Genomic DNA, 24506 nt, shown 5'->3' with positions numbered 1-24506 from the left:
CCAAACCCTCCCAATCCTAAAAGTCTTATAACTCAGTAGTGTGGATAAACATGCATTAAAATCACCTTTACACAAAAACTTATAAGAAAGAAGAGACTGCTTAACGCTTGATCTCTTACCATTATTGCAGCGGGTACCAGGGCAACACATGCCGTCTCTATGGCAGCGTTTCTTTTTCCTCCGACACACCATACAGGCTGATGATCCTTGGTGGGGACTGTGACAATATCTTCCAACTTCACATTCCTTATCACTGCTGCAAGGGTAGGCCTGTCATCAGATAGGACAACACAGAAAGCAGTGGGTGAGGTCCTTGGACACTGAAAAGGCATTGAGGCAGCAAACCTTAAGGGAAACGAAGTCACGTTTGCAGTGCCTGAATGAAATACATCATTGTGCACTGTTCTGCACATCAGTTCTTCAGGCTGACCCTTGGCTGATGACTTTTGATGGTTTACAAAGATGAAACTAGCAATAAAAGTTAAAGTGAAAAAACACTATGGAATTAACACTTCCCATGCATTTTCACGGCCACCTTTGGGTTTGGGATTTATACTTCACGCAGATAGGCACCTGCTGTAGTCGACCCTGGAGGCTCATAAAAAGGTGACTGTCGTATTGCCACTAATTGCAGAACACACCAGCAGCCTCACCACTCCATTCCCTCCTGATATTGAAAGATGAAGAGAGAATAAAACAGACAAGCGATTGGGTTCGACATTAAAGTATGTCATCTGCCCAATCAGGGAACAAACACTCCCAATCCCTGCTGCGAAAGGTAAGGAGAGACTCTTCCAGAATGATCTGAGAAACAATTGATGTGCACACAATACACAAAACAACAGCAAACCTCCAAAACAAAGCAAAGGGCCCTGCCCTCATTCCTACATCCCCCACAGAGCAACAGCAGTATCCACATAACCAGAAGGACACCGGGCTTCAGTTACTCAGAGTTCTCAGGAAGCCCAACAAGGCTCTCATCACACCATCTCCTCTCAGCATCTCCAGCAACCATGCCTTCAATTTGTTCAGAAGAGACTGGTTAATAATGCATTTCTCCACCAGCAGGAAGTCCTGAAAACTTCTTGAGCTGTGTGTGAGAGTAATTCAAAACCTAAAAGTGAGATAGGGACTCCAGCCATACACAGCTTGCCTTTCGGGAGTTGGTGGAACATTTAACATGTACATGTTCTGAGACTGTGATGTCTCACAGCACACTCAGGCTTAGAACATTGAGATAGGTCTTTTTTTTTCTGAAACAAACTCTAACTTTAGCTTGTGTTTGTTGGAACTCACCCTAGACAACTTTGGTCTTGAACTTTGAACTTGTGACAATTCTTTTGCTTCTGTCTTTACATAGGGGAGTTATGAGCAAGCATGATCAAGGCTAGTCTCATTTTATTTTTCTGATTTTTAGAGAAATGCATTCATTGTCAATAACAAATGCAAACTGTATTTTTGAAAGCTTTGGTTTTTGCTTTGAAGTTTGCATAAATGATATACGGATGAAACTGTGGATAAAATGTTTGTGTCTCTAAAATAATTATTTTGGTTTGGGTGTTTCCATTATGAAATCTACTTGATGTTCTGACCCCACACATTGCTCATTTCCTTTCTCCTTCTGTCTCTGTCTCCTCTCTTTTCCTCTTTCTTCCTCTCCCTCTCTCTCCCTCTCTCTCCTTTGCACTATATGTTTGCCGTGTGTGTCTGATCATCTTCAATTAAAAAAAAGAAGTAGAGATGAAGTTTATGTATGAGTCTTGGGGGAAATAGATTTTATCCTCATTACAACGTCTTATTTGTTGAAAGAATAACCTTGGAAACCATTCACTTCACATGATTGCACAGTGGCCATGCATGCAGAAGATGAATTTGTATTGGTAGCCCATTTTACACATTGTCAATTTACCTTCAAGAATCTGAATGAAGCTGGATTCACGGTAGTAGATTGTTTTTCAAGAACCCAAGACTGATGAAAACAAAAGAAATGTCACTTCCCGCCTTGCCACACTCCTTCCCCCAAGCAGTTCACCATCTTCCTATTTAAACTCATTAATTTTAATTGAAACACAATTCACATGTTTCTGATTCATTTACATTCATTTCATCAAATTGTTTTGCAAGAAACATTTGATGTCTTACAAGTCTTTCCTTTCTCAAAAATAGGACATGTTCTTTCAACAGAAACAAACACGTGCCATCTAAAACATCATGTGCTGTTTTCAGCTCAGCAAATTCTCAAACTATTCCGAACAGAAGGAAGACTGGGTCCCATCCATAAAGAACAGACTACATTGGAGAAAAAAGTTGATTTCTAAATTTAGTTTATTTTCGAAATGTTTAGAAAAACATTAGTTTGAAGAAGCAATGACACAGGCAAAGACAGTATTTAGAACATCTTTAGCATGAAATGTTTTAAATATTGTGTGCTTGGAACTGAATGCCCATACAAAAATTCAAGAAGGAATAATTAGAAGTGTTTGAAGTGATTTTAATAATTTTAAATAGAAATATGGCTTCTATTCAGCTCATAAAACTTTTGGCTATTGTAAACTCTATGAAGTAAAATATATGTGCATATATATATATATATTCCTGAAATATTTTCAAAAAGGGAGCATAATAAATTGAATGAGGCAAGTTTGAAGAGAAGCACGTGATATTAGGAGACAAAACTTGCTTTCAAAAATTCATGTCCCCAGCCCAGATTGACCGAGGAATAAGGCCTTTTTAGCCTGTTCATTATCAAGAAAACAAACATAAAATGGAGGTCTAATATATTAACAATACACATGCATCAGCTTTGATGCCCCACATTTCAGTGAAGCATTCTGGACAAGGTATTTCACCACGAACATGAGGGCTCGGCCACTTGTCATCCCAGCGGTGCCTTTCTGCGCTTGATGCTCTGTTATTAAATTGTGTCACAGGACAAGAACAGGGAGGGGAAGGCAGACAGAAAAACAGGAGGCCTGAAGGACTGACAGACATAGGAATGAATGAAAGAATGTCCGGTGAGAAAAATAGACATAAATCAAACTGCCATTTAGAAAATTTCACAGACGTGTCTTCATTTCCCATTGACTTTGTTCTCAAGAAGCTCTTACTTGGTTCCCACTTGAGGGAAGCCTTCTGGCCAACATAAAGTGAGCTTGAAAGCCTTAGCGAGAGTCTCAGTTTAATGTTAATAACATGCTCACCTGGTACCTGTTTCAGAGATTTAAAAGTAAAAGGCTGATATGTTTCTTACTACAGAAATTAATAGCAGTGGATTTTTACAACTTTCTTGATATGGTCTTTAAATGAAGTCTAGATAACGATAATACGAGGACCAGTGGGAGTTTACTAAACGAATAGTCAAGGAAGAGACCCAGAATGCAGACACCTGCATTCTCTCTCCACTAAAAACTTCTAGAACTGATTAGAAATCCCACTTTGTCAGCATTCACAACCATTTATTACCCAGACTCAGGCATGGTTAGGACGTAAATTAATTAGGGACACCTAATAAAGGGAGATGATTAGCCATAAATTAAGAATGTGTGAGAGCTGCCCAGGATCAGGCCAAAGCACTAAGACATTCATCTTGCCCCTTCCTAGTCTAAAAATAGAGTCATTTCTACAAATAGTTACACTGGCGATCATTATAACCATGACAGGAGCTTAAAAGTAAACACATTGAACACAGATTGAATTGAAGTCTATCAGAAACCAACATTTCTCTTTAGTACAGAGAGTTTGAAGTACATTTCTGCAGTGCTAGTTTGGAATATTTTTTTATCATTGGAATGAGGGGAAAACAGCATGTAGCTTTTAGAAATACATAGTGTGATCAGTGGTAGAGACTGAGTGTCCCGAGCTTGCCTTGGCATCGGGCTGCATCCCGAGGTATCAGAAGCAAGAATGGGTCACGGTGAGGATTTTACAACCATAGAGACAGGGTTGGGTCTTGATGACCTCTGTGCTGAATACAGAGATTACAAAAGTATACTTGCCCACATCTGTCTTATGCCAACAGCCTGTCCTGCAGCAGCTGTTGGAGAGACCGGAAACGGGAGGGAAAGGGAAGCACAGCCAAAGCTAGGACAATGGTTCCAGTTCTTGACAGCAGTTCTGACAAACTGTAGAGTGGATTTATAAACTGAATCCCACCATGCATATAATGATAACTAGAGTTCTAAGGAGCAAAGCAAAATGAAATGTACCCATTCCATCTTACTTGAAATAACTGAATCTCTTTCCCTCTCTTTACTGCCAAAACTTCTAGGAGAAATGGTTTCTTCATTCAGTTTTATATATAGGATTGAGTTTATTACTGTTTTGTTTTGTTTTTTAAAACAATAACAACAACCACAAAAGCTCCCCATCCCTTTGAACTGTAATCACAAGATCAGTTCTCTGGGATCATGAGGAACATTGCTTCAGGTTTCTCTACAACACTGACCAATGAATAGACCTTTGCCACAGCCAAGCCTCCCACATTCTCAAAATAATGATATTTTTCCTGTTTGATGAGGGGGTTGGGAGGTAGAAGAGACAGAGACAGAAACATCACTCGTTTATGTGGGATGGCTGGCCACCCATCCGGATTCTTGCAAGATCGACCTACTTTTGTTGTTGCTTCAATCTAGGCAGTCCTTTGTCCCCTTGAGCACTGTTTGCAACAAGCACAAAAGTTGGCTGGAGCCAGGAAAACGTCATCAGCTGGGCAGGCCGAAGACAGCCTGTGGGGGTGGAGGGCAGGGTGGGGGACAACCCAGCTGTGTGAATGAAAAACAATTGAGTGGATAGAGGGCGTGACGGTGAAGTTAGGGACCGGAACATGTCTTGGGGCTCTACAGTCGAAGCATAAGCAGAGCAAGGCTGGCCATCACACTTGGGAAACCATAGCCTTTTTCTGACTCTTTAGAGAAAAGGTTAATTTCCCATGTTATGACACTCCACCTGGTAGATTTGTCTTTCCACGAGTACATAAGGTATACTACCGTGAAGGCATGCATTTCAAAACTACACAGAAAAAATTGCACCACCGGAGTGCTGTGTGGACTCTACCCCAGTTTGGTTATGGGCAAAGCGCTCATCAGCTCCTTTGTACACTATGACCTCCAGGCACGCACCTTTGAGGACTCACAGGTCATGCTGGGAGGAATGAGCTATATTAAATTTGAGAGAGTTCAGATTCTCATGGTGCGCAGGATATGAATGTTTGGGTTCTTTAAAGCAGAGGTTTGGCTATGTGCTCAGCAATCAGTTTATCGCTGAGCCCTGGTGGACTAGTAGTAGATAACTACTGGTTATCTTCCAGGTGCTTTTAAGAGAGATCTGTAATCTGCAAATGTTTTGCTGGCTAAAGATGTTTTTTGACAAAAAAAATATATATGCTCTTACACATGTAACATCTAAAAGCTGTCAACATGTGTCTGTTTGCTTTGTTAATATAATGCTTAATGTTAAATAGTTTGCAACATTAAGTTCACATCAATTCAATATGGCTCAACAAGATAGATATAAAACAGCATATGCATCATAAAATTAATTGCAGCGTATTTTTTTCCATGAACATTTTCTCTTCAGTTAAATTCTGGGGCTTGTACTCAGTTAACTTTGAAATGCAGAAGTCATCATCACAACTTTGAATGCTTTGCTTCCAGATTTTCCATGATTTCATTTAAGAATTCAGGATAGAGGCCAGCAAGATGTCTCAGCCTGTAAAGCACTTGCCACCAAGACTGATGCGCTGGGCCATCCCTAGTGGAAGGAGACAAAGACTCCCTGAGGCTGTTCTCTGACCTCCTCAGGTATGTGTATGATATGGCACAAGCACCCCCATTCACACACACAATAAATAATACATAAATAAATGACAAACATAAATAATTTTAAATCAGTCAATGATAACACAAAGAACGTAAGATTTTAAGACAAAGTATTAAAAATAAAATCACTCAAATCAAAACTTCAACCAGGTGATACATGTCTGTAATTTTAGCAGTAAGGAGACAAGACAAAAAGGATTCCAAGTTCAAGACCGACCTTGGCTACATAATGAGTTCTGGACTATATGAGATCCTATAACACACACACACACAACACAGAACATAAAAGTATTTAAGAATTTTGCCTATATTTTCATCTATAATGTGTTAAAAGATGTGTGAACTTAGTTGTAACCCTAGGTGATTTCAAGAAGGAAGAACCACAGATGTTGAGGATCTGGAAGTGAATTTAGTCAGATAGCAGTGTTGTGCTTCCAACAGTGCTAGGAGACACAATCTCACAGCTAACTCCCTTATCTTCTGGCTCTTATAATCTTTCTGTCCCCTCTTACACAATGTTTCTTGAGCCTTGGGTGCAGAAGCTGTTTTGTTGATATATCTATTGGGACTGGGATATACAACTGTATGTTTTGGTTGGTCAGTGTTTGCTTGGTTGTGATTTTATATAATGCTCTCTGTCTGTTACAATGAGGAGGGTTTCCTTGATGAGGGTGGAAGACTACGCTTACAGCTAAAGATTTGGAGCTATCCCGTAAAGTTTCACCAACATAACAGCCTAAATATGAGATGAACAAGGGCAATGATAGACATGTCCAAGTGGAAGGGGGAAACCCACAAGCCTTCAACCTTACACAAGGAGCTACAGGCAACTAAGTAGTGCTCAGAACGGGAAAGAATAGTCTTCCTCCAGCTACTTACCTAACACCAAATGAACACACTGGAAAGCATAAATACAAGTAACAGTATACAAACTGAGCAGGCTATACTTAAGAACATATATGTATGTGTGTATGTATATGCACACGCATATGTATACATCTATGCACGTACCAACAATTAATAAAAATGAGGTCATGAATTTGAAAGAAAGCAAGGAAGGTTATGTGGGGAAGTTTGGAGGAAGAAAAGGAAATGGAGGAATGATGTAATTATAATCCTGAAAAGAAAAGAAAAAGTGAAGAACTAACCAAACAATGACAAAACAGCCACAGGATCAACATGACTGTGAGTCTACTTTAAATTTACTTTCCTAAGAAGAATAAAAAATAACTCATTTGGTTCATCCCATTGCATATATTTTTTTTTAAAGAAAGAAAAGATAGAAAGTAGGGTTTTGAAACAAAGCTTAAAGGACAGTAGAATACCAGTTAATGTTGCCTGGGTTACTAACTAGGAATAATGGATTTCTCCTGGTAGCTTGAAAATACATTAGTTCTCCAACCAATTCAGAAAGTCCCACCAGGATCCAAGAGGATAAGTTAATTCTATGGAATAAAGGTTAGGTAATCTCTAACTTGACTCCGTCATTTTTCTAAAATTAATTTTATATTTGAGATTATAGAAAAGATATATTCCTTTTTCCTTCCCTTTCCTGCATTCAAACACATCACATATTACCATTCTTGTTTTCTTTCCTTTTTCCCTCTTTTTTCATTGATTTTTGCTACTTTTACTTATATATATACATATGTTCCGAAATACAATCTGCTCGACTTGGATAATGTGGCTCATGTGATACTCACATGTCTTCAGGGATGACAGCTTGGTATTTGATAACTAATTGGTGTGCTCTTCCCTGGGGAAGATTATTCTCTAGTGTTAGCATTCTTTAGTTGCCTGTTGCTCTTTTAATCGGGAGAGAGAGAGAGAGAGAAAGAGAGAGAGAGAGAGAGAGAGAGAGAGAGAGAGAGAGAGAGAGAGAGAGAGAGAGAGAGAGAGAGAAATTTTAAAGAAATTTCTGAACACATCCCGTGTTCTCATCTGTGACATTTATTTCCCGTCAGGGAGTGATTGGGTGAGCTAACATTTCTGTCTGGTCAGAGAACTTATGGAAACATAAAGAATGTGCTTTACCTGGCTCTTCGCTATTTTTGCATTTTGTAGGTCCTTTCTCCCCTCATTCTGTTTAGGCATTCCCCCTCATTCAGAATGTATAGAGCACGCTGCTCACATCTGTGCCCCCAGAAGGACCTCAGCATGTGCATAGGTGACAAGGCCTGTGTGTTCTGTGCTTCTATTATGTAATCCTTTATGACTCTCTGACTGACTGGCTTAGTGTAATTATCCAAGCTTAAACAGAGGAGTAAACTGCCAATTTAATGTTCTCTTCAAATGTTTGCTTGATAGCAGGAATAGAAAAATGTCATTATAGTCTTACAAATTTGCTTGATTTCATGTCTTTAGAAATATATTATGGTATGGCAGATTTTTATAACTGTACTATTTAAATTATGCCTCCAGATTAATTTGTTTTATGACTCTTGGATAAGTTGGTAAGTTTCATTGGTCCCTTGATAAAATGGGCATATATTTCTACTTCAACAGTGCTTACCTGCTTACTTAATCATAAACATTCCATAGATTCTCTTTAAAAAACTACCTACCTACTCATGGATTCTTTTCCTGGACATTCTGCTTATATTCTTATATTAGATGGTGTCCAGGAGTGTCTTTTAATAGACTCTATTCTGATGAACACACAATAAGGGAAGATAGAGAGATAGGGCTTCAGAGATGCTGCGTGGAATAATGATACATACTTTGCAGGTGTCACACAGATGATGCAAAGCTAGACCACGTGATGGACCCAATACCTTTTCCAGACATCAAGGGTCCACGTGGGGATTGCTTGCATGGCAACAAGTGCGTCTATGAAAGTGGTCCACTGGCAACAACGCTTTCATTTTTCTTCCTAGTACTCGTCCACCGTGCTTGGGGGAGAGCTCAGTGCTTTCCAGAGCTCTGTGAAAAGCAAAGGAAGAGAAACACACATACACACCACAGTGTGACTTGGGAAGAACACACTGTGGACTCAGAGCTGTCAACACATCCGTTATTGCTGCGCTGTTTCGTATCCTCATGTGGTATACACCTGCGTCATATTGGCAACGGATAACTATGTAGCTTTCTCTGTATCCCATATCCTGAGGGTAGACACAAAACAAAGAGCTTTCATCCCCATACAATATATGAAAGACAGATCGTGTGAGTGTCCATTAGGTAGTGTTCTTAGAATGGGTTTTCCTTTTCTCAATGAAAGGTCTATTTATATTTAAAAGTTGCTATTTAGATAGATATGAAGACATAAACTTTTAATTTACTGCTTTCAAAAGACTTTTATGATAACAAAACATGCCAAGGTTGGGAAGTAGTTATGTGTTCAAAATATAAATACTTGGAAATTTAAATGTCATATGAATTGGTGATTAAATGTTTGCTTACATTATCATGAACTAGAAAATGATGACATGACATTTCAGTGTGTTTGTAATTATATACATGAACATATGTGTGTAGTAATCATACTCAGGAAATGTACCAAAGAAATACGTGATAGAGTGTTCCCATGGGAAAGTAGACTAGGTTAATGTTGAGAATAGATCTTCTAGAAGAACATTTAGGTTACACATAAGCCTTTAAAAGTATTTTATAATTTACTAAAATCTAATACACGCAACTCCCCCAAAATTAATACAACTTTTTAAAGAGCTAGTATTTCAAAATTTAAAACAGAGTTTCTTACTTGTTTTTAAATTATGCCTTATGTTTTTGTTTTAGAAAAGAACAGTTTTCCTTAATCCAAAGCTTCCTACAAGAGCTTCAAGTAAAGACTCCCTAAGAAAAGTATTCTGAATGAGTTCATAAATTTCACTCTCTTGGAACAATAAGACTATCAATTAAACATTCAAAACCATATTATCACACACATACATAGACACACAATGCACTATTCTAACAATTACTTGAGTCAGCTAATGTTTGTTATTATCTTGGTTGATTTCACTTGCTATAGAGCAGTCTCATGGCAATATCTATCTAATCTTGTTGAGTTCTCTTTCATTTCCTTCAGGAATTAGGTCAGACGAAGCCAAGTAGCCACTGGCTACATTTTATTCTAATTCTGAGGAAACAGCTGATACAAGCAGATAAAATTTGAAAGACTGCTCATTTCTGGTCAAAATGATGAAAAAGAAAACCCAGAAAAATATCTCATTAATGCTCATTTTGCAACACAAGAACTTTTTCCCATATCTGTTAAGAATACTGTAAATAAATATGGAAAATTATATACTGCTCCTTGTAGAGGTTAGAGGCTGTAAATTAGAAGATATTCAGTGTTTGTCCCTCCAGGTGTGCCGGTGTGGAGAGGCACTGGCTGACTTGAAGAGAGGCTGACCCAGGGAGTTACAGCAAGACCTGTACTCTGTAGCTAGTATCAGATTGCCCTGACTATGAAACCTTTTATTACTAACACAGGGCAAGGTTGTGAATCACAATTATCACAGGTAAGTCTAAGGAAAGCAATTAAACAAGAGCTATGATATCTCTAGCCAAGGTATAAGAGTGTTTATGTAGATAATGTGTTCTATCAGCCACAGGGTGTAGGACTAGAAAAAAGTCATTTCCCTTATAGGAAAAGAAAGAAATGATGCTATCTCATCTGATAAGAATTTGACCAGCCTTATTCTTTGCAATTTCAGCCTGATGCCTAAATTTATGATGTCTACAGATTACATCCTGGCATCTCCCAATCTGCCCTTTGCTAAGGAAGGTTCTGTGTCCTGGTCCTGGGTTTTGTTCTTTGATGTTTGGGTTGTCCTGTTGACAGGCAGAACAGATCTCACAGAGAAATCTGTGCACGAAGTCCCACCAAGTACACTTCCATTGTCAATCAAATCATTTCTGAATTCCACAATCCAAGACAACTATGAATGTTTGGAGCAATTTCAGAGTTTCAACTTTATGCTAGGGTAAACGTTTCCCAGTGGAGGCGTGCTTGACTTTCTGACAGATGAAATGTGATAGCGGCCAAGGTCTTTTATTTTTTTGAGACATTTAAAAGATGATTGAATGGAAAAGCCTTAGATTGGAGAATAGTTTTACGTTTAGTTTCTGATAATAGCAATAATACTACCACATGTTATTTATTAAAATAAAGCACTTTTCCAAAAAAAAAAAAATCAGTATCTCAATATACATATGGACTTAGTTCTCAGCCTCAATGAACCAATTTAAATGCTTACTGTGTAGAAAAAAATGAAGGAAGGTCAGCACACAGGGGCACGGAGATATGTGTCTCCAGAACAATATGATATAGAGACTCGTTGGGTTAGCATCCATTTCTGTGAAAATTTTCTTTCAAAAGCGTTGGAAAGGAAGGAAATTATAAACTAGATGATGGATGCTTTGACTTTTGGTGATCCCTACTATTCACGTATCAGCCTCAGAAATGTGGTCCATCTTGTGATGACATTTCCAATGTGTTAGTAATCCCAGAGAGAACATGCTGAAGACATTGGTCCCCCACCACCACCCACATCTCAGGGCAGCCACTTTTGTGTGGTGACCCAAGCACTCTCAGTAGAGCAGAGGGGGCGTCAGAATATTTGTTACCAGATTAAAGAACAAAAATAAATAAATAATGTTTTGGGTTTAAGTCATGCTCCTCTCATTCCATCGGCTCTTTCTGCCTGAGCAAAGAGGATGCTCCTCTGTATTTCTGCTGCTTCCATTTGTGGGTCCCTGGTCATTACTAAGGAGCCCCAGATGTGCTGGCATTGAACTCCTTTTAATCCCTCCATATCTGACCTAACATTCCCATAGCCTTTGCAAAAAAAAAATATGGATTTTAAAATGTGAGTATAGAGGAAGGCAGTGAGAAAAAAAAAAAGGAGAATGTAGCCAAGAGAGCAAGAGTTTCCATGAGGATAGAGATGGGTCTGTATTACCTCTATACAACCAGAGGGCTTTTCTCTCCATAGGAGGGTCATGAAAAGGGCTAATGTAATTTTTAGACAGCAATGCTAGGGTCATTCTAAAACTCTTTCACTTAAAAAATATTCTGAGCTGGTCAGTTGGTGGTGCACACCTTTAATCCCATCTCTCAGGAAGGAGAGGCGGGGGGACCTCTTTGAGTTTGAGACCAGCCTGGTCAACAAAGGCTAGTTCCAGGACAGGCTCCAAAGCTACAGAGAAACCCTGTCTTGGGGGCTGATCTGATGGGAGCTCACCAAGGCCAGCTGGATGATGTAGCACGTGATCAAACCGGACTCCCTGAACGTGGCTGACAAGGAGGGCTGACTGAGAAGCCAAGGACAATGGCACTGGGTTTTGATCCTACTGTATGTAATGATTTTGCGGGAGCCAAGCCTGTTTGGATGCTCACCTTCCTAATCCTGGATGGAGTGGGGAGGACCTTGGACTTCCCACAGGGCATGGAACCCTGACTACTCTTTGGACTGGAGAGGGAGGGGAAGGGGGTGAGGGGAAAGGGAGGGAAATCAGAGGAGGGGAGAAGGTGGAAATTTTTAATTAAATAATAAAAATAAATAAATGAAAATAAAACAAAAAACAAACAAAAAATCTGTACTTCATGCCATACATTCAAATGTGTTCAGAGCAATATTTAAAACACTATACAAAGTCTTTCCAGTGTTGTTTGATCATTTTAACCAAAGAAGAAAGCTATATTACAGTTAAGATTACCAGAATACATTTGTTCTTTGTTGGTGAAGAATCTATTTTCCATCTACCTCTCTAGGTTTTGTGCCATGCACTCCAGCTACATGGGATAGAGGCATATCCTGTAGTCAACCTCAACTCTGTGGCTTTTTGTTTAGAAACATTTTCCCCTTGCCAAGATCACTCTTTCTTCATCCCAAGTCATCATTAGGATATCTTTATCTCATCATTCAAAGATTACATCAACTTACTTCACTTTTGGGCAACTCTCCAGGTTGAGTAGCCACCTCCAGTTGAGATGAATTTGATGTTTCTATCCCAGATATAGGGTGCTTATCTGTACTAGGACACAGAGCACACTCTGTTGAGTTCTTCGCCTACTTTCTTTGAGTGAGAACAACATTTTTAAATCTCCATTTCCCCAGTGGTTACATAATATTTGGAATGTATTAGCACTCCTCAACATGTCTTCTTTTGAGCTAATGAGATTTCACTGTAACTGAGGTTAAAATTCTATAGAATTAAACTGACAAAAAAAAATCAACCAGGAATGATAAAAAGTAAAATGATAAAAAGTAAAAGCTCAAAAATTAAGGCTGACTTTGTATATATTTTCATACTCATTTTTAAAGCTGGTTAAATCTTATATAGCCATTTATAGCCTAGGAATCTGTATATATTTAAGAGGGAAGGACTTTGGATAATGAGATATTTTCTGTCTAGGAATTTCGCTACAAGTGTCTCACTGAATCGCTGGCTCTGCTTTCCTGAGTGCTATCATCAGTACCTTCCCTTGTATTCCCCAGAGTTTTCACCTACAGGGTTAGCAACAGTGGAAAGATATTTCTAAGTAGCCACAGATTGTCTCTACTGTAGAGGTAATGATGTCCTGATAGTTATCCGGTGCAGTAACTGTCTTTGATCTCTTTCCTAATTGTCCTCTGGAAGTGATTAAGATTTCTGCTAGGTTGGAACACTCACAGTGGATGTTTCTTGGATGAGGGAGCCGGTTCCCTCCTGCTCCTAAATACTTCTTTCCATTGCTTCTTTGAATTTTTCTCTAGATATTGTCTTTTGATTATATATCAAATGTGATAGTTTCCTAGTACATATATACATATATAAATGTATGTATAATATTACACACACATATAGCATTTATAAGTCTTAAACAAAATGCTTTCCGGCTATTGTCTATAATTATTGTTCATATGCCCTCAACTTCCATAATCATGCCAATAAATAATTAGAATTTTAGAAAAACCCATGTAAGTGTTAGGTCCTGTTTCTAAATTTTACAACATGCAGATGTTCGTAAAAGATTGTTTATAGCTTTATCTGAGTTCATATTTGGTACTTTCAGAAAGATACTATGAGACTATTTGCTGGGCAAAGGGGTGAGAAATAAAAACTCTGCCTTTTAGTTTGAATGTGTCATACACATATTAATTCCACACAGAATGTCACTCTGGTTTGAAAAGGCTGAACACTTGTAAGGTTCATGTACATTCCAGTTGCATAGAATAGACCAACCAGAGTGTTGGCTTCTCTAACATTGTAGGAAAAGGAAAGACAGTCACACCTGGGCACAGCAGGTATCAGGCAGGCTCGATTATATCTGATTATAACATTTCCTGGGTTTAAATGTGATCACCAGAACTTCATTCATACACATAAGTCAAGTTGTTTCCACACTAAGATTAGATGAAGTATTTTTTTTTATAAAAACCCAACATTAGCCAGTCTCCTGTCTGAGAATAGATCAAAAGCCTACCAATCTTCTTGTGAACTGGTTTTCATCTACCCTCCTGGAGCACAGCAATGCACTCACTGATCAAATGCTGCCTGGGCTTAGAAATAGGATGGATGGAAATCCCAAGAATGAGCCCCTGAAACCAGACCGCCATAAAAATGAGAACTGGAGCTGTCTTTTCATTACATCCACATCAGAAATCCTTACCACTTGCAAATTATGCTTCCAAGAAACAGTAGAATGACTTTCTAATACAGAAATATTAATAAATATCAACAAATTCAATTCTAAAAAGTCATGCCTTGCTTTCTGGAAATTATTCCAGTACAAAATGAGAGGATTTCAAAACACAGTTCCACAGAATGATCATTTCAAGGTGTAATCAGCCTGTTACTTATTATAAAACAACAATTAATATTTAACAGTAACTGTGTATAAACCAGTATGTCTTTGAAGTTAATACTAACAAATTAATTATCTGTCACAAACTACCAGTACATGTTTGGAGAACTCCAAGAACTTTAGCATCCATGTGTGTCATTTTGTCATGTCTGCAATGGGATCCCTCCATGGTTAGATATTAAATAAACATTCTTGCATGTACACAGACAGGGTACACACCCACATCGCAACATCTGGCTGGCTCAGTGCTGGATCTTCAACTCATACCCATTCTAAGGCGAAAAACATGTTTGGAGTGATAGAGGGGTATGGTTTTCATTGAAGACAAGTTTAACTGAGAAGAACAGAGAATTTGTCTGGGAATTTGGGTGCATAACCCGGGTGTGGTAGCAATGAACTTTTCCCATTCCTTACTAGAGTTCCACAACTCTCCATGTAAACCTCAACCCAGCCACAGTTCCTGAAATCCACTGTCTCGCAGGCCAAAATGTCTCCTCCTGCTACCAGATGCCCCAGTCCCAAAGTCTCACTGCAGACTACTCACATATCCATGAGACCTTGACAACAGCAAGTCCTAGAGGCTGCAGCTATTTTACAGATGTACCTTTCACAAAATGGTTTCACAACTTCCCTGCCCATTTCACTGTGTCTGTTATTTTATAAAATAATAAAGAATAATCTCTAGTCTTTATTACAAGTTGCAAAGTGAATTGTAATGAGTGTTCTTTGTTTCCAAACATGTGAAAATTTATTAATTCCCTTTCCTATATATGGAAGAACATGAAGGAATTATATTGCCAACTCTTAGTTTCAGTGATGGTGTTTTGGTTATTTTTTTAACTTGGTTCTTTACAGATGTGACCAAAGTGCTTGTGGATGGAATAACATGATAGTAATGAGCTAAAAATGGTCAAAATTTTAGGACCAGAATGTGAGGGTTCAAACACATGATTTCCTCTGCTTTTGTGTTTGCTAGAAATAGCCATCAAACAAAACAAAAGAAGTTTTGCAAATATAGACAGAAAGCTAAAATTAACCTAGTCACAATCAATCCCATACATAACTCACATAATTTGATTTTTGCATACAGAATCTGGCTAGAATCTTGGGAATATGGAATCAGAATTGTCCCTTGGCCTCTTCTTCTACTTGGAGTGAAGAGAAGGTAACCTTCAATAAACTGTGTCAGGCTAGAAAGATTTTTGATCTTATAAGAAACTTCAGAGACTCCAGAATCAGGCAAATTCACACTGTGCTTGCAGAAATATCAATGCATTAACTAAACTTAGAAACTGGTATTCTCAACTCTGACCAGAGCCACAGACCTGTAATTTTATAAAAATAAATAAATAAAAGCAACTAAGTATTTGTGTTCTCTGAAGAGTCATCCCCTGGAATCACATCTGCATAGCACCTCTGGGTGGCACACATTCTCTCGTGGAATTAGGATGGGGAGTTGAGTTGAGCTTTTGAAACATTATTGATATAAAAGTCATGTAACACAAGAACAACTTTAAGGTCAGTGTTCCAAGGGGCAATGTATTCACAGTGGTTCAGCCACCACATCTGATTCCAACATGTTTCAGTGCGCTACAAAAAGCCCACTACATAGTATGATGAGACACCAGAAATGTTTATTGTGGAGGTGAGGAGGCCTACCTCAGAGTCTGTTAGTGACTTGTGGTTAGTTAATATAAAAATCAGTAAGAGACAATGGCACTGGGTTTTGATCCTACTTTATGTTCTGGCTTTGTGGGAGCCTAGCCAGTTTGGATGTTCTCCTTCCTAGACCAGGATGGAGGGGGGAAGACTTTGGACTTTCCACAGGGCAGGGAACCCTGACTGCTCTTCAGACTGGAGAGGGAGGGGGAGAGGAGTGGGGGGAAGGGGAGAAGAGAGGGAGGAGGGGAGGGAAAAGGGAGACGGGGAGGGAAATGGGAGGCGGGGAGGAGGCGGAAATTTTTTTTTCAATAAAAAAAAAAATTATATTACAAAAAAAAATCAGTAAGAGAACCCAGTTTTTCAAACTCTAAATTCCTTAGCAGACTAGAGGTTCTCAAGTATTCACCTTGACCAGACAAGTTGGATGTATCAGATACAGACTGAAGGCTCCATCTTCAAAGTCTCCAAGTCAATAAGTCTGCAGGGGACACTTACTTTGCCAACAGATTCCCAAACAAGGCTGATGTGGGCTGTGTCTATGATGTTGGGTTTCCCCTCTGTATAGAGAAGCTGCTTTGGCCTGTGGCGGAGCAGACTAGAACTTGGCGGGAAGACTAAACTGAAAGTAGGGAGAAGGGAGGCAGAGCTAAGCAGATGCCATCTAGCTGCTATAGGAGAAAGATGCTGGAGCTTTACCAGTAGGTCACATCACAGCCCATTGGTGATACATAGATTAATTAATGGATTAATTTAAGGTGTAAAAGCTAGCTAGGAATACGTCTAAGCCCCAGAAGCTAAAATCCAGTATCCACTTACATCTCCGTACTGTAATTCAAGAACCAGCAGTCTATTGCCAGGTGTCTCAACCCGTTTCCTAATTACAGATTTTGCTAAATTTAACCAGAAGTTTCTAAAGTCAAACAGAGCAAGCATACTGGAAGTTCTTGCACTCCCGGTGTTGTTAGATTTTTGTTTGTGTCACCATACAGTCAAGAATCTGCAAGAAAATGTTCTTTAACAGCTTAAAAAGTTGTCATTTAGAAGGAATTTTCATTTCTTCCTGAAGACGGATCTTTCTCTTAAGTCGCTGAGCTTTTCTTTTTCAAATGTCTGGGAGAAATATTTATAATGTAAATGAACTCGCCGATGTTACAATTAAAGGAAAGGGTTTTTTTTTTTTTGGCTTTTTTTTTTTCTTTTGTACTACTTGAAGTACTTCCAAGTACATGGCTGCAGAGTAAACTCTGTGTTTTTGTATTATGGGCAGGGATTTCTCCACTGGTTCACCCTCAGTGAAGTTTCAGGCTGGCATCACAGTCAGCCAGCACTAACAGGTTTTCCTCAAGGCACTGATTACACTGTCCGAGCCACCCCTCCTCTCTCGGGTTTCTGTATAAGTTGATGCCAATGCTTCAGCATCAACTCAAGACCACCACCCATGCGTGTGCATGTGTGTAGGTGGACATTCCAACATCTGCCCAGCAGATCCGCCTGTGCCCTCCTGGTGAGGAAACTTGAGGTTGGGTGAGGTGGAGCATTGCAGGATGCAGGAGTCAACAGTGGGGCTGAGGATGTCTTGTTTCTAAAGTGCTTGGATCCTTTAATCTTTCTTCCTTTGATGTCTGTGATTTCCTTCTTTAGGCAGTGACACTGGGACCAAAGCAACACCAGGAAACCATTTTCCAGTAAAGGGTATGTGTGCTGCAAACACCTGCAGCGCCCCTGGAACCAGGTGACTTGAATTACCCACACATTTCTGCGTTCCTGCTTTGCGTGTGGGTGGCAATTCCAACCTTAGGCAAAAAGATGATAGCCCTGGTCACAGGGCTGTGACTTCTATTTATTGTCTTCACATATATCAAATCAAATCACCGTGATCAGAGAGGGGAAACCTTTGTAGTGCTTATGAGTATAAAAATAATGGATTGCAAGCCAGTAGGAATTTTGGTACACATGGTTTGTGGATTCAAACAAGAGAGAGAATGGTGTGTGATCAAAGTCACTATGCAATTGAAAGACAGAATTTGGGGACCAAGATTTGATTGTTATCAGCTAATATGTGAACTTTTTGCACACTGCTTAACGTTTTGGGGCTATTGACTTCCTTCTCATCTATAGAATCAAGGTCAGCTTTCAAAATGTAAGGTTTTGGGGTTTTTGTTCTGTTTTTGCTTTAACAAGAAATCTCTTGCAATTTCTGGGGTGGCATCTACCACATTTTCAAGAACTATTTATTCTGTTCATTTTTTATTACTTGCTATTCATTTATTATTATTTATTGTTAATTTGAATATTCATTATTATTCTTTTGAATTACAGAAATACTATAAATTAGTGCCAATATGGGCAACAGCCTTTCTCATTTTTATCCATCTAATGGCTAAGTGTAAGAGGTTCCCTAAATTGGTATAATTCTCTGTCTTCTCTGTAGGATGTCCTTTATAGATGGCCATTTTCTCTGAGCTTCAGTACACAACATCCTTATTCCCTCCTGTCTCAAGGGATTCCTCCACTTCCTCTCACATTCTCAGCATAGTATCCTCATATGTTCTAGTCTTGGGTTTCTTATAATACTATAAAACATTTCACTCTGGAATTCTAAGAATGCCTCCAAATATCTTGTGCCAGTGATATTCTAAACAAGGATGAAGAATTGTCCCTCAAAACTCTAAATATTTCCCATTCGCCTTCAAGTACCTGAGGTAACTCTTCTTGGATCTCACTTAGCATATGCCCACATCCACATTCATTGATTAGGATCAAAACCACCTCTCCTTCATGACTTTCTAAACAGTCTTTAAAAATTTTAAATTAGGGAGGTTTTTCAAGGTTTAAAAGAAAGCTACAAAGCTAGTGGAAAAGGAAGATGAAAGGAACTGGTAAGGTAGAGAAACCAAATTCAGAATATTCTTAGTGAGAAAGCTGAACATAGTAAGCTCCAAACATTTTGTTTTGCATAAGTATTCCAAAATTTTAGAAGTTATTAGCTTGGGAAAAATTGTGATTTGAATACTTAAAAAAGATATTTTAGCATTAAGAATTTTTAAAAATATGGCTCAAGCAAATATAGTTGATGTGTCTACCATTTTAGAAAGCATTTTTATTAAGTTAAAATAACATAGTCAATGTGGTCGTTTTTAAGAGTGCCATTAAGACAAACTCATTTGGACAAGACTGTATATTTGCTGTAGCATTGACGAAACAGGCTGCAACGTCTTCACTGTCGATGTGAGCTTCATCCTTATTTGACTTCCTCTGTTACTCAGTCCTTGACATGTGGTCATCCAGTGTTGGCTTCAGGAAGGAAATCACGACTTGGAGGGGCTGTGGATCTATTTCCAAGTTGAATAGCTGCTTGTTCTTTTCTGCATAACATACACGAACAAATCCTTTCAATTCCATTTTTTCCCATGTAAATCCATTCAGAATAAGTCTTACATTAACATTCTGTGAAGTTAAACGCTTAGGTTTTTATTTTTTTTAATGTAAAGCACAATCTCTGTGTGGTTTTGATTCTTTTGTCTAGGGGAAAACTTTTATTCTGCCTTTTTAATGACCTTGTTAAGTTAACAGAGATGAAGGTCAATAATGTTCACTCTGATACTTGTTTATGACGTTACAAAAATAAACAATTGACTCTTAATCTTTTTAAATCATGAGTAGCATCAAGGGAAAAATTCATTATTTGTGTTTGAATTATGATTTCCAATGAGTGCTATTTCAATGTTAATACACTCAGTGACTCAACAAAGTAAAACAACCTTACAGAAATTTAAAAAAATACTGGCCTCAAAGCCCTAAAATATATTATCAGTATGCATCATTTCATGCATATAAGTTAAAAGTTATTGGTTAATCACTTCCAGAGCAAGAGCTGAGTATTTTCTTATATCCAAACACTTTCTCATGCATGGTCTAGAACTGTGAAAGAACACAGCTACTACATCGGATAGAGCTGAAGAGATGTCAAAATTTTTAATAGCCTAAATTCTCCAAGATTTGGTATTTACCTTTCATAGCATGGGGTAGTCAATTTGCTTACAAAAAAATAATCCAAACCATAAGCACAGAATCTTCATTTTACAGTCTAGAATCCACATTCTCTTTTATCTGTTTTTACAATCCCTGATATACTTTTGCAAATCTCATCTAATTTCCTGTTTTAGCTTAGCTTTTTTTTTTTTTTTTTTTAAGGATCCCTCCTAGGTAACCACTTTTATTTTGTGGTATTCCCATTTGTGTTTCAACTCCTTGTTTGCATTTTCTGTGGATAACCAGCTGTTAAGCTTAAGAATACCAGATGTTAGTGTAAGATTTGAGATGCTGTTTCCAGGGCAACCAGCATAGAGCACTGGGCCCTCTTCATCACTATGTCTCCTACTCTAAAAGGGATCTAGATCTCCTCTTTCTCTATGGAAATGAAATAGATAAAAACGCTCCATTAGTACAAAGTGAAGTGGCTATAACATCTTCTACTATGGCATGGTTTCCACCGTCTTTCATTTTTCCACGCTGTGTAAGAACCAACTATTAAGAGCTTGATAGTATGAAGGGTAGAGAATGTTTTAATCATTACCACTTGAAGGATCAATTAAATTTGCATAATTTCAAGGTCGAGGGTAATTGCCTCCCTATGCAGATGCGAAGGGGAAGCTTTGTAATTTCCTACCTGTCCTTTCTTCAGCACTCATGGGGTAAGCTGTCCAGGCTCATGATGTTCCCCCGGGGAAAAGGCAATACCTTAACATCGTTCTGCCATTCTGAAGCCACAAATATAGGACACGGAGCCTCTCCTCATGTACCTTATGGTGTTAATCATTGCAGTGCTCTTGACATCCGGTGTGGTGATTTTTACAGTAAGGATTGAACATGTTAGCCTCAAGCTTCAAATGGTTAACCACTAGACTCCAACCCTCTTTCAAAACTGTTTTTTTTTTTATTTTCTAAATAAGGTGCCCCTGAGTTTTCCAGGTTAGCCAGAAGCTCTGTGACCCATGCTGGCCTTGAACCTGTGATCCTCCTGTCTTAGCCTCCACACCAGAAACACACACACATGTGCACATGCAAACATTATGGTAGAAAAGTCTTGTTGTACAATGTGATGAGGAAAACCCAGGTCTTGGTTTAATAATAACTGTTGTCTATTGCAAATTACTGATAAACATCATATTTCCGCAAATATAAAATGAGTTCAATAATTGTTGTTCTATGTATTGTACCATCCAGTCATCAACTGAGCTATATTATTCATAGTGTGTTGTAAATGAGTAACGATTCCAATTGATTTATAAGCTTTACTCTACTCAAATTAGCTTCAATACAGAAAAGTTGCCTCTTCTTTTAGACATGATTGTTGTCACTGATACACCATCAAATGTGTCACAAGCAAGACAGTCCACAGGCAAGTTGACATCTTAGGGTTCTAAAACAGTGGGTTTGAAGTTCCAGATTTTGGGGTGTAGTTTTGTTTTTTGATTCATTTTGCCTGGTCTGATATTATTGCCCCTTGTCTTCCATTACACATTTAGTCTCCCTGTTTATTCTCTCATAGAAAACAAGAGACAAGAGAGATGAGTGTTAATATTTCATTTTCAAGAGCTATTCTTTAAGCATCACTTAATTATTTCAAATAGAGGCTAAATCAGACTTGAAAACTGGTCATTATTGTGTGTCAGAAAAATGGGTCCTTTGGCTGGTCGTGGTATGCACAAAGCTGCTCCCAGTGTTAAACAGGAGACCATGCAGCAGAATGGAGGCATTTCTGGACCACGTGGAAGGATGCCACTCACTGAGGACCATGGCCTCACACATTCATAATTAAGAACACTGCTCTGTTCCTATTGAAGAACCCTGGGAAACTGTTAATTGAGGCAACTTAACAAGTCTTCTCAATGGAAATTTGCTTTATTCATAAATCAAGTAATAAGAACAAGACATAGTGTACTAGGTTTTAATACTAATTATCTTAAAAATAACAACTTACTGGAAATGTGATGGACTGTTATTTTCTCTTCTAATGTTATACTGTTCCCCGCTCCCAAAGAATTGAAGGCTAAATAGTTTTTGATGTCACTTCTTTAATTACCTAAATTCTCAACCTGTCCTTCTGAAGTATCTTGCAGTGAAGATTTTTTTTTTAAGCAGGCTTGTTTTTTGGGTCCATTTGCTAGGCTAAAGCATGCCCTGCGGCTGAGAAGTCATAGGAGACTGTCCATGGCATATTCACAACAGTGTGTCTTGGATAAATGCTTCCATCTAACAGATTCACACCCAGTAGAAATCAACATACCACCCATGAATTCTCCACAATTAGTCTTAGCACAAAAGAATAACAAAAGTATTACTATTTCTCAACAATGCCCCCAAATATATGACATCCCATAGGAGCCTTTGGCAAAATTGTAACGAAACCTAGATTTACTAATGGTTTTGTTTTCCATAATTAGAAATATAGAAAGAAAATAAAAACATTTCTCAGAAGTGAGATGTGTTCCTAGAATGCTGATTAAGACAAAACCCTGCATTTAAGCCACGACACAGGCCAGTAAAGACTTAAGCCACTGTCACTGTATGGTTGACAATCAGCTTGATGAGATCAAAAACACCAAAGAAACAATATCCAGACATACCTGTGGGGGATTTTTCTAGATTTGATTAATTGATGTGGGAAGACTCATTAAGAGTGTGGACGTCATCATTCCATGGACCCGAGAGTCCTAGGATGACTGAAAAGGAGAGGGCTACCTGAAGTCCAGACTCCTCCTCCCAACTGGGTGTGCAGAGTGATTAGCTGCCTCAGGATCCTGCTACCATGATTTACCTGTTATGATAGAATATATCCTCAAATTATGAGTCAAAAGAACACCTGTTGTTGGAACAACAAGAAAATGAATATGATTGTCCTTCTATGGAGTCCTCTCTTCTATGACTCTCTCCATACTTCAGCCCCAGAAACAGGACTCCTACCCGTGTTCCCATCTAACTGTTTACCCATTGCTGCAGCATTTGACATAGTGTACTGAAACAATTGAAAATTTCTGCTCAGTCGCTGAGGTGTTTGCCTCTGTAAGTGCCCAGCACAATTTCACGGCATATGGTAGGTTTCTCAGTACATAATTACTGAATTTATACAGGAATACTGAAACTGAAAGATAATTCGGCCAAAAGTCAGAAAATATGATCCATATTGCTATTCACATGTCAAAGGACTTCAGAAAATTTAGCTGAAAACATGAGATAAAATCCAAAGAATGTATCATTTATTCAAAATTGTCTGCCTTACAAACACTTTTTGCAGCATCCTATGACCAGAATAGAAGGGATTATCTATGTCATAATGAGTTTTAAAAGGTACATTAGGTATACAGGTAAGAGAAAGACTGTATTAGAGAACCCTGAAATGTATGGTTTTATTAGCAAACTGTTAACTGTTTAAAGCTCAAATACAAGCTTAACCACATCCTTTTCCAGAAATATCAATTAAACTAGATGCAAACTTGAACTCTGTAAGAATGTTCTTGCAGTACACATCACCTATATCTATGAAATTTGAACCTGTATTCAAGAAGCAGATTATAATGCGATAATTAATCTCTATTCACAGATACCAGATAATAATCCCACCACACTGAATATATAGCAAGCACCATGAACTCTAAATGCACAGACACATGCCTAGCAAAACTTTCAAATGATACAGTTAGTAAGATCTTAACAATGGAGGAAAAATTATTTACTTAAACACAACTGCTTCTAATATTTGACATCCAGTCAACCAATTGCCCTAATTCCTAATAGAGTCCACTTTCTTAGTATTTGCTCTGATCCCTTAAATAAAACTGAGTGAGAAACAAAGCCATTCAGAACCTAAGAGGACCCGTAAAGATAGCTCAGCTGGTAAAGATGCTATTTCTGCAAGCATGAACTCCTGAGTTTGAAACCCCAGGACTCACATAAAAACCAAAGCTTGGAAATATGTATCTGTAACCACAGTACTGGGGAAGCTGAGACCGTTGACCCCAGGAGCTCACTGGTCAGCCAGTCTAGCTACCAACAGAAAGCTATAGGCTTACTGAGAGACCGTGTTTCAAAACGATAAGGTAGAGAGTAAGAGAGGAGAACACCCAGTAAACACCTCTGACCTTAGCATTTACATACTGGGTGAGCACACCTGCCACTCACACCACACAGAATTTAAAAAAAAAAAAAAAAAAAAAAAAAAAAAGAACCAA

At 38.4% G+C, this 24506-nt stretch overlaps 1 protein-coding gene across 1 annotated transcript in view; it reads right to left on the bottom strand.

Annotated features, from left to right (window-relative positions):
- Dkk2 (dickkopf WNT signaling pathway inhibitor 2) overlaps window positions 1-24506 on the bottom strand; it is an 87764-nt gene that overhangs the window by 6249 nt on the left and 57009 nt on the right. Inside the window, exon 2 of the mRNA XM_050155115.1 lies at window positions 120-270. Within this exon, the coding sequence (XP_050011072.1) occupies window positions 120-270 (151 nt within the window). The remainder of the gene's footprint in view (window positions 1-119; window positions 271-24506) is intronic.

The sequence above is a fragment of the Alexandromys fortis genome, unplaced genomic scaffold (genome assembly GCF_014885135.2).
Source record: "Alexandromys fortis isolate MF-2015 unplaced genomic scaffold, M_Fortis_MF-2015_v1.1 scaffold_19, whole genome shotgun sequence".
Classification (NCBI taxonomy): Eukaryota; Metazoa; Chordata; class Mammalia; order Rodentia; family Cricetidae; genus Alexandromys; species Alexandromys fortis.
The sequence above is the reverse complement of the archived record's forward strand: the minus strand, read 5'-3'. Positions and strand labels throughout refer to the sequence as shown.